This window comes from Zootoca vivipara, chromosome 3 (assembly GCF_963506605.1).
Source record: "Zootoca vivipara chromosome 3, rZooViv1.1, whole genome shotgun sequence".
Lineage (NCBI taxonomy): Eukaryota > Metazoa > Chordata > Lepidosauria > Squamata > Lacertidae > Zootoca > Zootoca vivipara.
Genome location: NC_083278.1, coordinates 70,305,172 through 70,320,968, shown reverse-complemented (window position 1 = coordinate 70,320,968; position 15,797 = coordinate 70,305,172). Strand labels below are relative to the sequence as shown.

Genomic DNA, 15,797 nt, shown 5'->3' with positions numbered 1-15,797 from the left:
TCCTTGTGCTAACTTGGTGCTTCTTTTATTTCTCCAGAAATATAGCAAGTAAGATTTCTGGCAGAACTCTCCACCCCCCCACCCCACCCTAAATGAGCAGGTTCATGTGATCATCTCAGGTTCATGTGATCATCCAAACTGGCTCAATATCTTGTTATTCTCCAAGAAGTGGGAGGTGAAATGATTTTACGAAGGAACAAAAAAAGCTTGGAGATTTGAAAACATGCATATATCTCTGTGCAAACTGTGATCTGGTCTCATGATTGGAAATAGCTGTCAAGGAAATGAAACGTTTTCCAGGCTTCTTTGAGGATATATTTAATACATTAACTTAAGAAAGGTATTTCATTTTTGCCCCTCTCAAGTGTCCTTGTAGGTATTTCATTTCAGTGTTTACTTAGTTCAGTGCTGGAATTGTGAGGCATTTAAGTTTTTTCCCATTTCTGCGACTGGAGTGGGAAAGAGGTAATGAGAAAGGGCATTTCATTTTCTCAAAAGGAAGCATGGCAAATGGGCTACCCACTTAGGTTAATTATAACCTCCAAATGCAAAAGGTACTTTCTAAAAAGTTATTTTAAATTGTAGAGCAATGTTTAGTAATAAAGGCAGTTAGCGAAATGGAAACGTGTGTGCAGTTTATGCACTTGGCCGTTTTATTTTGGGAGCGTGAGGGAGCTCTGTCCTCTCTTTTTCCTGATCTAGGTCAGAATAGGAAGCATATCTGTAGCCACAGACACCCTGGGAAGGGGAAGAGGAAAAGGCTATACAAAAGAGCTAATTCTATTATTTCAAAGGAGCATAAGGAAGGCATCAAATCTTTGAAACTGTAGACATCATTGACTAGACTCCGTAGCCTTCTTTTGTAGGCTGTATTTCAGAAGGAATTAGATGTTATGGGGCACAATGTGCCGCAGTTTCGGTTGTGCTGGTTTCCTGTAAAGTGTGTTGTGTTACAGTACAGTTGCAACTAGAGGTGTGGAATAAATTTATTTCAGTTTACATATAAAGCTGAATTTATCAAATACGTTGTTTTTGAAATAATATGAGAACTGAAAAACAGCCGCCCATTAAAATCCACAGTTATCTGAATTTTGTGATGCGGTTCTCCAACCAAATAGCATTCAAAGAAGTGCATGTATTAGAGGAAAGTGTGCACAAAAAGAAATATATTATTTATTTATTCACTGCATTTATGCACTTCCTTGGGTGCCTTGGCAGAAAGGCAGTATATAAATGCAATGGATAAATAGCACTAAATTATTACTAAGAAACAGTATAACGTGTAAAATTAATGACTGTGGGGAGGGAGAGACAGTCCAACTGGAACAAGCCCGGATGTTGTATTTTCATTGCAAAACACTTGGGAAGCACGAGTCTAGCAACTTCATATTTATTGAAGAGGTGATAGACAGGTCTGGATGATTAAGAGGGGATAATTATTGCTCCACTTGTACTTCATCTTGCTGATTAGCTGCCGCAGACAGTGACACCCAGTTCTCACTTAAAATCTGTTGTTGCAGAATATGTTTGACATTTCCCCCTCTACTGGTGCTGTCATCAACAAACCTTATATAACAAACACCTGCATTTGCTCTATTTAAAAGTATGAATTGTTTTCTTCATTTATTTAGGATGGTACTCCATGCAAGATTATCTCTCCTAGAGCACTAAGAATTTAGAGCAATAGTCAGCAGCTAGATTGGCCAGATGGTCAGTTCTTTGCAGCAAGTGAGGGTAAGGAGCCAATGCCTTTCCTTCCTAACTTACTGATGTGCATAACACACATGGGCTGGTGATCATCCAAGGGCCACAATCAAAAGGATTGATTGTGACTTATGCTAATCTCTGCACTGTACCACATCTGGCCCAAGAAGATATAAACATGGGCAGGCCAGAAGTGGCATAGTGCAGTGATGATGACCAGTCACCAGGGATGTTGTTGTTGTTGTTGTTGTTGTTTATTCAATTTATACACTGCCCTATACCCACGAACAGGACCACAACATATAAAATCAAACCAAAAACAATAACCCAGTAAAAAAAAAAACCCAAAAGAACCACATTCTAAACGGGTGTTGGATGTCAATAAGATCAACCAAAGGCCTGGTTAAAAAGGAAGGTTTTTGCCTGGTGCCTAAAGGTGTATAATGAAGGTGCCAGGCAAACTTCCCTGGGGAGAGCATTCCATAGACGGGGAGCCACTGCAGAGAAGGCCCGTTCTCGTGTTGCCACCCTCCAGACCTCTCGAGGAGGCACATGAAGGAGGGCCTCAGAAGGTGATCTCAGGGTCCGGGTAGGTTCATATGGAAGGAGGCGGTCCTTGAGTTATTGCAGTCCTGAGCCGTTTAAGGCATTACAGTGGTACCTCTATTTACTAATTTAATGCGTTCTGAACGCACATCCGTAAGTCGGAAAAAAAATGTAAGTCGAATCCCATAGGAATGCATTGGGAGAAAAAATTCGTAAGTCGAAGCAACCTTATCTAAAAATTCGTAAGTAGAAAAAATCCTATCTAAACCGCATCCAAGATGGCGGACGGAGCTCCGTTTGTAAGTAGAAACATTCATAAGTAGAGTTATTCGTAAGTATAGGTACCACTGTATAGGTCAAATCCAGCACTTTGAATTGCTTCCTCCACCAGCTTATAGAGTGGGGAAGCAGCTGCAGAAGGAAGAAGGAACCCCTTTACAAAGGGGTTGGAGAAATACTTTTGTCACAGTGTGGCAAGAAGCAGGGTCATATTTTCAGGCTGAGAAGCCTACAGGGAGCAAAGGATTGCTGGCACAGAGAAAGTCGGGACAAAACGGGAGCACAGGCAGAGGAGAAATGGAAGTGGGGAAGAAGTACTGGGTTAAGGAGGACATGTGTAGGAAAAGAGGAGGACCTGGTGTTGAACTCAGGCCCAGCTTTCCTGCTTAAAGGAACAAGAGATTCAACAAACATCTTCAAAAGGAAGGTCTGGGGCTCTAAAGGAAAATCTCTACAAGCAGATTTAACCACAGACTAGCTATTGCCTGTCATAGCAATTGCTAGATGTTGCTGTTCCAGAAAATGAAATTTGCTTGTCATTGTGGGCTAGGAATAAGAGGATGTTGCAAAGAAAAAATGAAGGGCTGCTGACATCGTGGAATTGACAAATACACTTATAGCTGTTTTTCTGTCTCTCCTGCCTCTCTTTAAAAAATAATTATTGTTTTTTATGAGTTTTCAAATTGTTATGGAACCACAGCAACAAGTAAACAAATAACAAAAATTCAGTAATATATCCAACTAAAGGCAGGTCATATGAAACCAAAACATACTAAGTAACGCACAATCTAAAATCACTCTCTCTTGCCTTGCTGACAACTTCTTCTTCTTCACCACCAGTCCCTCCATCTTCAGAACCAATTATTCATCCCTTGCTGTTGCTCTTCACAGAACTTCATTTAGTCACCATAGAGAGTGCTTTATTTACATGATGCTTTGCTGAAGAATGCTTCTTGCTGCAACAAAAGAGCTAAAGACACTAACTGCATTCCCCCGCTGAAATCAAATCTCCACAACAAGACAGCACAAAGAGCTACAAATCATGGCACAGTAGCCGATTGCTGGCTCACTTAATTGGCAAGGACAGTGGCGCTCTTTGTGCGTCAATGGGCATGAACAACATTGATCACAAGAGGTCTTATGTTTGGGAGAAAATTTGTCCATTTAATTCAGTTTTCCCGATGGCATGCTGGCCTTTGCTCTGTGGCAGTTTTGACTTGAAGCAGTTTTGACTAAGGCTGTCATCACAAAAGATTCCATTGTGGCAGGAGTCAGTTGTTCCTGAGTTATGTTCTCACCCAGCAAGTGATAGCAGCATGTCGGTTTTACAAGCAGCTGAGAAAGTGGAGCACCTTTCAGCTTAGCATCCTACTCCTAAACATGATTACTCACAACTAAGGTCCTAGGTAGCCATTGCTCTCATCATGCAATTAAAATCAGCAGAGATGTGTTCACTAGCTCCACCCTCTCCATTACATCACTGTTGCCCAGCCCTGCTGCCCTCAATGCTCATAGAGGCTCTCACAAGTTAGGACCCTGAACATGCTAGGCTCTAAATAAGCACAAGGAGCCCCCACGATGACTCCCCACTGCAAATATTTGCCCTCCAAAGTGTGGGGGGCAGTGGGACCAAGTGAGGAGATTTGATGGAGGAGATGGAAGTATTGTGTCCCCTCCCACTCCCATCATCTTGTGAACAGGGTCAGGTCTCAGTGACTTCAGATAACCATGCTTAGGACAACAGCTATGGTGTTGCCCTTTTCTGTAGGGAAAAAATGTTTTAACACAGTAAATCCAGCTTTGTTTGTGATGGATTGGAGTTGCATTTACTCAGTGATTCAGTAGCCTGTTTACACTGGATTTCTCTCTGAGGTTTGAATATATAAATCCAGAACACCTGGGATATCTATCAGTCCTCTCATTCCATGGACTCTGAACAAGGAATTAGTCCCTCAAGAAGTTCAGAAAACCTCCTGTGCTGCCATGCAGTGGAGCTGTCCAAAAAAGCTGCAGTGCAGTAGGACTTTCATGACGGAAAGGAACAGGTTGTGAAGCAGCCAGAAGGGTGTGGAAGCAGTGAGGCAAAATGTGTTGAAGAGATCAAAGTAGCCATGGATCCTGGGGGGGAAAGCTGCAACGTTTCCTAACTTGAAGAGGCTGCATATGGTGGCTAGGAGAATGAGCTCTCAGTCTGCAAGAACTTGGTTCAGATTTCGTTTCCGTAATGAACTTACTGTGGAGGGTTGGTCCTACTATTAGGCAAATGTTATCAAACATTTTCATTGACTAGTATTTAAGAAATGGATATTATAATACAATGAAAATATGCTGTTTATTACATGAATCATAAGAGACAAGTGGTAATTTGAACTCAAGATGCTAATTAATTTGAGGATGTAATCAATTGATGTAATTCATTTGAGAATGTGTCAAATGCACCTATCTTTTTACTGATACAAATACGAAATCAACATAACTGTCCAGAAGGGTGATGTGGAATCTTTCAGATTATGAAAGTCAACAAGGTTCTCTTTTGGAAATCAGGTTTTGCAATTCTTCTGCATTTTGTTTACTTTGATTAATAAAGTAAAAGGAAAATCTGCTGATTGAGTTCATTGTGCAAGAAATTTTGTAGCAGCTTGTAATGGAATATCATAAATTCAAATATCTTTGTTTTGGCAGAACGATAGGCATTTAGCTAAATGGCTCTGCAAAAAACAAACAAAAACAAACCAGCTATATAAATCCACCAAGCTACATAAACATGGTGAAAGTATCTGTAAATCTATTGGAATATTTAGACCTCACTTTAAAAACACTTGGACAACCTGAGCATTAAGCGTTCTCTGTTTGTTGTGAGTGTGCTTCCAGGCTTCTGCAAAACAACTTTCTCTCTAAGCCTTTGTATAACTTGAGAGCAGAAGGTGCTTGTCTTGCATGGTCTCTGATGGCTGGTAATTACTCCGGGCCACTGGAATTCAGGTCACAGCCCCTCTGCCTAGGTAGTTGCTGAAGGGAACAGTTTTACAGCTTCTGTTTTGTCACAAAAAGAGCTCTTGCAGTGGCTTGCCAGGAAGCTGTCTTGAGGGGTTGCTGCTGTTTGGAGGGACTGGTGCTATTTTAGGAACTAGCACTGCTTACGTGCCTGCTCCTCCTCACCCCAACCTTTACATTTGTAAATAAAGAGATATTATCAAAACAAATCTCACAAGCTACTCACAAGACTTCTGCATCACAGGAATCCTGGCACTTTCAAATCCCAACTTTTCTGTCCCACAATAATATATGGGTAGGGTCCTCTCAAATTTCTTTGTATGGAGAGATGACTATAGGCAACAACTCTTTCTACTTCCTGGAGAGTATGTAGAAAAACTGCACAAGCAATGTTTTCTCTATAATCAGGGGTTTTTTCATCCACCTTTGTAACCGAAAATATTACAGATTGAACCAATGGGTTCAAATTACATTAAAGGAGATTCCACATTAGGAGATTCCACATTGGAGGTAAGATTCAAATTCTCTTGCGCAAGCTGGACAGCCCCCCCCCCATACCTGGCCATCCCCTGGCAACACCTCCCCAGGCAGGATTGGACGCTGGGCTTGGGTAGGCGGAGACCCCTGGCATCCTACCTGGGAAGGTGGTGCCAGCCCCAAACTACCAGGGAGTCGCCTCTGGGATCAGGGGGCTGCGCGCGTCCATGCAAAAGTTGTCCCCCATTGATGTGGGGAGCGGTCATTCTGACACTAAGAGCTGATTGATTGGTTTATAATAAGAACTAGATAAATTGGTATGATCGGCTTTATTATGTACAAAAAGAAAAAAATAAGAATACGATGAGGAATGTTTGCACATGAATAACACAAAGGAGACACACCGCGGAAGGTGACGGGAAGTCAACGGATTTGATGTAATTGGATAGTTATGTGATGGACTGACCCTATGAGTTGTTTTCTTTTTCTTTTCCTTCTTTCCTTTTTTGTAAATTTGTTAAATTAACAACGAACCATGGTGAACAGAAAATGTCAAATTAATAATGTATAATGATCATGGATACTAAAGGTGTGGAAATAATTGTACAAAACCATTACGCTTTAATAAAGATGTGCTTATCTGGAAAAAAAAATACACTGAAATGGACTATAGCTCAGAAGGTGATGGAAGTTTTTTAACAGAAGTTGGATGGGCCTCTGCTGGGTTTTTTAAATTCTGATTCCTGCAGGGGGTTGTACTAGATGACCCTTTGGGTACCTTACAATTCTTTGATTCTATAGAGATGAACACATGTGATATCTACTGGCAGGCATTCTGAGGCCCAAGTGCTCAAAGAATGCAGTAGCATAAAAATGTACCTGTTCTTTCCCTGTTCCTAGTTTTAACAAAATATGTGATCTGTGCTCGGCTGATTGGCTGAGCCCAACAGCTCCAGGAACTGATTCTTCTGTTTAAATGTACAGGTTCTCTTTTTAGCTAACTATATATGCTAGGTAGAAGTAGACAGAGTTTGATGTTTCAGATTCAGACTCAATATATTCTGCAAAAAATATTGTGTAAAAAAGAGAGGGTATTAATAGTTTTAGGAGTAGGATTCTTGGTCTCTCAGTAAAAAAAAGACGGAATAAAGTGGTAGCTGTTAGAATAAGTGATATAATTTGTTTTATCCATGCTAAGAAGTGTGCTTTGCTTTGTTTCTCTCTTATTCGCAGGAAGAAGGTATTGTGAAGGAGATAGACATCAGTCATCATGTAAAAGAAGGTTTTGAAAAAGCAGACCCATCACAGTTTGAGCTGCTGAAAGTGTTGGGGCAAGGCTCCTACGGAAAGGTAAGATTTTACAATGTGCAATATGCTACAGTGGAATCTGGAATCAGCACTAAATTCAATAAACAACTTGATCCTTAGCTCATACCCTCTTAAGATCTGCTCTGGAGATTCCGAGGGAGAAACAGTCAATGAGGTTTGAGTAACTTCCCCCCTCTTTTTAGTCTCTTCCAAAGCAAAATAAAAAAATTCCTTCAGTAGCACCTCTTCCAAAGCAGTAAGATGGACTGGAAGGAAATATGCTCATCTTCCCTCCCTTCTTAGTGATACAGTTAGCACATTTAACTTAAATTTGTAAGTACTATGAGTCTTCAACACTTTGATCATCAGGTCACCTTGGGCAAAACGGATGCTACAGTTGATGCATGGCTGCCATCAAAGCATTAGCACTATGTCATCGCCTCTTCCACTCTTCCTTGGTAATGCTTAGTAAGGCAAAATGGATAAGGGGGTGTCATTGCACTGCCAGTTTCCCTGTTTTGTACAATCGGTAACCAACTGAGTGGGATAGGGAAATTTACAGCACACTGGTGTTGACATGTCACCATGTATTTTATTATCTGCCCCCTAGCCCCACTCTGAAAACTGTCCAAAGCACTGATTGAGCCTGCCAGTCCAGGGCTGCCCTGTGCCATGATACAGCGGAGCTGCCTGACCAGGGGTCCCCAAACTAAGGCCCAGGGGGCCGGATCAATCACCTTCTAAATCCGGCCCGCAGATGGTCCGGGAATCAGCATGTTTTTACATGAGTAGAATGCGTCCTTTTATTTAAAATGCATCTCTGGGTTATTTGTGGGGCATAGGAATTTGTTCATTTCCCCCCAAAATTATAGTCTGGCCCCCCACAAGGTCTGAGGGACAGTGGACCGGCCCCCTGCTGAAAAAGTTTGCTGACCCCTGTGCCTGACCATGGAAACTGAATGGCTCCCTCCATGCATGCCATGTGGGAGGCACAATGAGGTCTTGCAGTGGAATGGGAGACAAGCTGGGTCTTGGGTGTGATCCTGCCTGTGTATAATCTATTCTGATTCCTGCCCTGCTTCCATCCTCATTTGCCTTTCAAATCCAATCCCTCTTTAAAGAGAAGCAATATGTTTACTCTGCAGTCACATATGTATGTTGGTGTTAAAATGCCTCCACAAAAGAGTTCCACTTCTTTCTTTCTTTTTAGTTGATGGAGTTATAGGAAATTATTTTGCAGATCGTGGTTCCCTTTAAAAGCAATAAGGCATAGTGGTGTTTTGAAAGAGAACACATTGTCATTTGTTGTATTTTTCTGCAGTTTTATAATTATTTTCATGTTCTCTTAGCACACAGCGTTCCCCGTCTGACTCATCTGTTTTGAGGGGAATACAATAAAATCTGATATTACTGACTATATCAGGGAACAGCTAACAAATGACTAGTAACTAACACTGAAGGCCTTTTCCACATTCTGTAGCAACCTGGCTCTCTTCAGATGTTGTTGGACTACAACACCCAGCAGCCTTAACAACCAAGGCCAGTGGTCTGGAGTAATGGGGGTTGTGCTTGAACACTTGAAGGGCACCAGGTTGGGAATGGCTTTTATGGAATGAGGTTGCACATTTACTTGAAGTTTAATCAGTATTACTTTCCATTGCATGAATGCTACAAAAACCATTCATGTAAACATGTTTCAGTTTGTTTGTTTTAAGTTGGTTAACTTTGCTGTGTTAAATGTGCATTCTGTAGTTGACCTCCTTTGTAATGTTTTCTTTTGAAATCTTTAAGATAATATTTTAGTTTCCTGTTAATTATGCTGCTTGGAATGTATACTTTATATTTGACTTTCTTTAGTAATGTTTTATTCTGGATTACTTTTTTATGTTTCAATATAGGTTATTGCTTTGGAGGGTATTTTTCTTTAAAACATAAAGGGGCGTAGAAATGAACTACTACAACAACAGTAAACATACATTAATGTATTGCTTTTTGTGCTTTTTTCACTTCAGGTGTTTTTAGTGAGGAAAGTGAAAGGATCTGATGCTGGGCAGCTGTATGCAATGAAGGTACTTAAGAAAGCAACTCTGAAAGGTAGGAAGTTTAATTGGGCTCCAAATGTATGTACAACACAGCCTGCTGTTAGTAGGCGAAATACTTTGTTGTATTTGAAGTTGCTGTATGTATTCCTATGGCATAAAACAATACATCATTCTAGATACTACATTATGGGTTTGGATCTTTCATTTCTCTGAATCAAGATAGGTGTGGATAAAGCAGGCTAGCCATATAGCTTTCTGCTTATCATGTATGACGAAGGTGGAAATTCAAACATTTAGCAAGTGTTTTGAGATCTTCCTTCTATCTCCCTTTATAATCTCAATTTACAGTATTTACATTTATTTTAGGTTTACTGCTGAACAAATGGCACTGATCCCTGGCTTGTTATTTGGTGTTATTTGGTGTATTGCCTCCTTCCTGTGGAGAGGCAGAAGGCTGTTTCTTTCTCATAGTTCCCTTGTTGTGCACAGACTAATTAACTTTACCCCATGCCTATGCCATCTCTAAGTGTGATAGCATTGATTACGCCTCAGGTCTACATCTTTTAATTCAGCCTTGAAGGGCATGATGACACCCACCATGAAGTTACAGGTGAAAAGAAGTTCCCCTTTCTCTCTCTGAAAATATGAACCAATGGAAGCCTATGATGTGGCACCATCACATCACACTGCTCCATGTTCTTGGCTGAGGGGCAGGGCGAGGAAGCAATGTGACTATGATGCTACATGTTGCATGATTCCATAACTGTGAACACATTGCGCCAGTCCTTTCTTACCTGCATTGGTCTTTGATTTGCTCCTGGGCCCAATTTAATGCACTCTTTTTGATCCACAAAGCCCTACATGGCTTGAGATCTTGGGATGTTAGGTAAATCATGACTTTGTCAACAATTGCCTGCACCCTAGAGACACCTGTAATTAAGATGTCATCGTTTTTTATTGTGTTTTATGGTGTCCATGATTTTGTCAGCCACTTTGAGCTTCTTTTATAAGTGGGGTATTTCTGGAAAATAAGTAAGTAAGTAAGTAAGTAAGTAAGTAAGTAAGTAAGTAAGTAAGTAAGTAAACACATTTCAACACTAGTCAGTATGATTTAGAAAGCTTTGCACCCAACATCATGTCAGGCAGGCAATGGTAAAACTCTCTGTTCTCACTATTACACACAAACACATTTGCAAAGCTTTTTTGCTTCTTTGCTATTGCATATCTGGGACTTATAAAGAATATTGCCAATCAGCCCATACCTGCTTCCATTTATTTTAAGCTGGGAGTAAGAATGAATAGAAAACCATCCCTCTCTTACTTTTAATTAGACCTAGGAATATTCACCAAGCATCCTTTTTCACTTATTTTACTTGATTTATGTCAGTATTTAAAAAGGACCACACTAATATAAGGACTAGGGATGCGTGTAGCCTGCATGGTGCTCCCCAGATGTTGTTGGACTACAACTTCCATCACCCCTGACCGTTAACCATGCTGGCTGAGGCTGATGGGAGTTGGAGTCCACCAATATCTGGAAGGCACCACATTGACTTCCCAGGCCCTAAAAGAACACACAAATTGGTCAACAAATGTCAGTATTGTCTGCACCAGCCATAAATTGTAGCTGAGTATTTTGGGGTACCAAATTGCAGGCCCAGCTATAGAAAAATGATGGCTTCTTCTTTTCTCTGACAAAAGGAAGGAGCATCTCTGACTTGCCAGTTTGTTGCCTCCACTGCCTGAAGATATACTTGCATTTTGTATTAACAATGGTCAAACAGCATAACCAAAGAAAGCCACATACTGACTATGATGGGGTGGGGGGAAATTAAATAGTGAGGGGAAAAAGAGTGGCTGCTGTAGATATGGTAACTCAGTCTGAGTAACAATGATAATACTATTTGCCCTTACAGAAAATAAAATGTTCAGTTTCCCATTTTATTATTGTTAATAGCTGGGCTTCCGAGCGAGGTCACTGAGTCTGTTTTATCTTTTCTCACCACAGAGCATGTGAACCAATAAATAATTTCCTACTTGATTTACTATACGTGAATCATTTCCCCCACCTTTACAATAAGGTTTATTTATAGCACTAGAGAGATGAGTTAGTATGGCCACAGTGATCCATGCGACGATCACCTCCAGGCTTGACTATTGTAACTCGCTCTACGTGGGGCTGCCCTTAAAGCTGACCCAGAAACTCCAGTGGGTGCAGAATGCCGCGGCGAGGCTCCTTACAGGGTCCCGACCGCGGGATCACATTCATCCAGTGCTTTACCAGCTGCACTGGCTCCCGGTGGAGTACAGGATCAGGTTTAAGGTGCTGGTTTTGACCTTTAAAGCCCTATGCAGCTTGGGACCCTCGTACCTACGGGACCGCCTGCCCCGCGGAGGACCTTAAGGTCCACAAACAACAATATTCTGGAGATCCCGAGCCATAAGATGGCTAGATTGGCCCCTACTAGAGCCAGGGCCTTTTCAGTACTGGCCCCAACTTGGCCCCAACGCTCTTTCCCAGGAGACCAGGGCCCTGCGGGATTTGTCATCTTTCCGCAGGGCCTGCAAGACAGAGCTGTTCCGCCTGGCCTTTGGGTTAGACTCAGCTTGACCCCTGTGTTTTTCCTCCCTCATGGCTTGGATTTATGGAATACTTGAATTGAGGCTGCACTTTAAATTTTAATACGGTATTTTAATCTGTATTTTAATTAATTGTTTTTATGTTTTATTGTAATTCTGTTGGTGTCAGCCGCCCTGAGCCCGGTTTTTGACTGGGGAGGGCGGGGTATAAATAAAAATTTATTATTATTATTAGTATATTTCTGTTAAATGCATAAATGTAAATAAATGTTTCAACAGCAGAAGCCGTTTCTGGAATTGGTTATATCAGGTAAAACTGTGGTCCTAATAACATGTGGTATTATGGTCACCATGTTGAAGCTAAAAATATATATTTTGTGGTGTGGTTCAGTGTGTGGATAAGGTGCCTTTGACCACATCACCACAGCCTCAGTCTCCTGACCAAGGATAATGGCATCTACCAAAATACATTCCCTAGTGGTGATGGGAGATCTAGAATGTATCTTAAAGTCCTGGTGGGTTCAGGAGTTTGTAGGCAAATGGACAGCAGAGGAGAGCACATGGTGAGAGTCTAGAATGGCAGATAAGGTATCAGGATTCTGTACTGTGGAGCAAGAAGTGATTGAAAGGTCAGCAAGCATATAGCTCAGATGTTGCTGCCATACTGGTAAGATGTCTGAATGGAGTCTGAAATATTGCTGAAAGGTCCTGTCCTCACCTTTCTCAATAGGATGGTTATAACATTGTATCCAGGGCCGGATTTAGGTTTGATGAGGCCCTAAGCTACTGAAGGTAATGGGGCCCTTTATAAGCAAGTAAGTAAAATATTTAATATAATTATCATATTTATATATTGTCACAGTGGCCGGAGCGGGCTACTTCAGAGTAACGACTCTACACAGCTCTGCATTTTATCTTTTATTGGTGCTGCGTATTTACAGTGCTGAAGGCAATGCTATTTACAAGGACACATCTTCTCAGCTTGAATCAGAACCTCCGAATGGCGTTTGGCGCGTTTTTCTCCAACATAACAACTTTGGTAGACCCATCCTCTTCCCTCTCCGCTTTCTGCGCAATTCCGGCGTTGGGGGGATGGGTCTGCCCCCCTTGCTTGCCCCTTCCTGTCCCACCTGGGACCCTGGCTCCGCTACCTTGTCTGAGCCTCGGACACGACTTCCTGCTTCCCCACTGGAATCGGAACTCTCCCTGCTTTCCCCTGCGCTCGGGGATGGGCTTGAACTCAGGAGGGGAGGGACTTCGCGATATCCCCTGTCCCTCACATCCATCCCCCTCCCAAGCCCCCCTTCTCCCCTCCCAGGGGGCTCCCCGGGTGTCGGTGACGACTGAAAGCCTAAAAACTCTGTACTTTCCGAGCCCGTAGGTGTGAACACCTCCCCCCAGTCCTGCGAGCTCCCTCCTTCCGCCTGGGAGGACTGAAATCCCAAAAAGTCCGTGGCATCAGAGCTGGTGGGGGTAAAAATACGCTGCCAGTCTGCCTCTTCCTCTGACAGGGTGGACCTCGGAGACACCCATACTTCTTCCTCCTGGTCCTCAAACTCCGCTTCCCATCCCCATGGTGAACTGCTCTCCACTACTTCCTCCCCCTCCCCCTCCCCCTCCCTTTCCATGTGCCAGGGCTTGGGTCTGTGTGGGAAGAGGGTGTGAAATTCTTCCACCAAAAATTCCTCCTGTATCTGAGTGGCCGGGACCCATTCATTCTGGGAAGGCGGGGCATCCTCCCATGCCATGAGGTACTCCAGGCCCCCCACCCCTCTCCTTGAATCAAGGATGGCCATGGCCTCATTGAGTTGCTCCCTGCCTCCCCTCTTCCCCCCTCCCTCGGGGGTCTGTTCGCTGTCTCGGAGCCTGCTGCTTTCCCTGTACGGCGACAGCAGCGATCTATGAAATACTGGATGCACCCTCATGTCCTCTGGCAGTGCCAGCCTGAAGGCAACCGGGTTGACCTGTTGCGTGACCGTGAAGGGGCCCAGCCGTCTGGGTGCCAGCTTTTTGCACCTCCCTCTGGTGGGAAGGCCCTCCGAGGACAACCAAACCTTGTCCCCCACCCTGATGACCTCCCCTTGTCGCCTGTGGCGATCTGCCCCCTTCTTGTACGCTTCCTTGGCTCTCTCCAAGTGTTCCCTGAGCTGCTGGTGCACCGTCTCCAGTTCCGCTGCCCAGTCCTCTGCCTGTGGGCCCTCCTCCTCCTCCTCCCCCTCCCTCTCCGGGAAAGATCTGAGGTCGTGCCCATAGTTGGCCTTAAAGGGCGACACCCCTGTGGAGACGTGCACTGCATTGTTGTAGGCAAATTCTGCCAGTGGCAGGCGATCCACCCAGTCCGTTTGCCTCTGGCTGACGTAGCATCTCAGGTACTGCTGCAGAATGGCGTTGACCCTCTCCGCCTGTCCATTGGTCTGTGGGTGCCGAGCCGTCGACAAGCTGACCTCCACCTGCAGGAGGTTCATGAGCCGCCTCCAGAACCTGGAAACAAATTGGCGGCCTCGATCCGAAATAACTCTCAAAGGTAATCCATGCAGTCTGAATACGTGGTCAACAAACAGTTTGGCTGTCTCTTCTGCAGAGACCGCCCTGGCACACGGTATAAAATGGCACATTTTGGACATGAGGTCCACCACCACCAACACTGCGGTCTTGCCCCTGGACGACGGCAGGTCTGTGATGAAGTCCATGGACACTACTTCCCACGGCCTGTGTGGTGTGGCTAATGGCTCCAGCAACCCTGCTGGTGGTGCTCTGACCACCTTTGCTCGCTGGCAGGTGTCACAGCCCCTTACATAGTCCCGAACATCTTCCCGCACCCCTGGCCACCAGAAGTGTCTCATGACTAGGTGAGTGGTTTTGTCCCTTCCAAAATGACCCGCCGTCGGGTTGTCGTGCATCTGCTTGAGGACCTTACCTCTGAGCTGGTTGGTGGGCAGGTATAGGGCTCCCCTGTAAAAAAGGAGCCCCCCGCGTTCTGCAAAGTCCTTTGCCTGCTCCCTCCCCCCTCGCAGCTCTCTGAAGATGCGGGTGGCAAACTCATCTGCTGCCGTCAGTGCTGTGAGTTCTGCCTCACTCACCACCGCTGCTCCGCAGGACCATGCTGATGGGGGGGAAATGTGCCAGGGTGCTGGTGGCAACTCCTCCTCCATGTACTCCGGCTTGCGGGAGAGGGCATCCGCCTTGACGTTCTGCTCCCCCGGTATGTAGTGGATGGAGAAGTTGAAGTGCGAGAAGAACTCTGCCCACCGTATCTGCCGCTGGTTGAGCACCCTGGCTGTTCTCCAGAACTCCAGGTTTTTGTGGTCTGTGCACACCTGAATGGGGTGCTTGGCGCCCACCAGGAAATGTCTCCAGTGTTTAAACGCAGAATGGATCGCGAGAAGTTCCTTATCAAACACCGTGTAGTTGCGTTCTGGCTGTGTCAGCTTTCTGGAGAAAAAGGCACAGGGTCTCCACTCTCTGTTGGCATCCAGTTGCAACAGGATCGCTCCCAAAACTCTGTCTGAAGCGTCGGTTTCCACGCGTAGGGGCGCATCCTGCACCACGTGGAACAGGTTCTGGTCTGAAGCGAACACCCTCTTGAGGCTTTCGAACGCTGCTTGCGCCTCCTGTGTCCACCTGAACTTCTGCTTGCCTCTCAGGCAGTCAGTGATGGGAGCCGTAACCCGCGAGAAGTTCTTGATGAACTTCCTGTAGAAGTTGGCGAAGCCTAGTAGGCGTTGGGCATCCTTGCGCGTCCTGGGGCTGTGCCAGTCCAGAATGGCCTGCACCTTGTCCTTGTCCATCGCTAGCCCCTTGTCTGACAGCTTGTAGCCCAGGAAGTCCACCTCTTTGGTGTGAAACTTACACTTCTCCAGCTTCACA

General features: G+C 44.3%; 1 protein-coding gene across 1 annotated transcript in view; it reads left to right on the top strand.

Moving 5' to 3' along the window:
* The window catches only part of RPS6KA2 (ribosomal protein S6 kinase A2), a 99,550-nt gene that overhangs the window by 31,630 nt on the left and 52,123 nt on the right, over positions 1 to 15,797 (top strand). The window contains exons 2-3 of the mRNA XM_060273274.1: positions 7,234 to 7,350; positions 9,321 to 9,402. Coding sequence (XP_060129257.1) covers positions 7,234 to 7,350; positions 9,321 to 9,402 — 199 coding nt within the window. The remainder of the gene's footprint in view (positions 1 to 7,233; positions 7,351 to 9,320; positions 9,403 to 15,797) is intronic.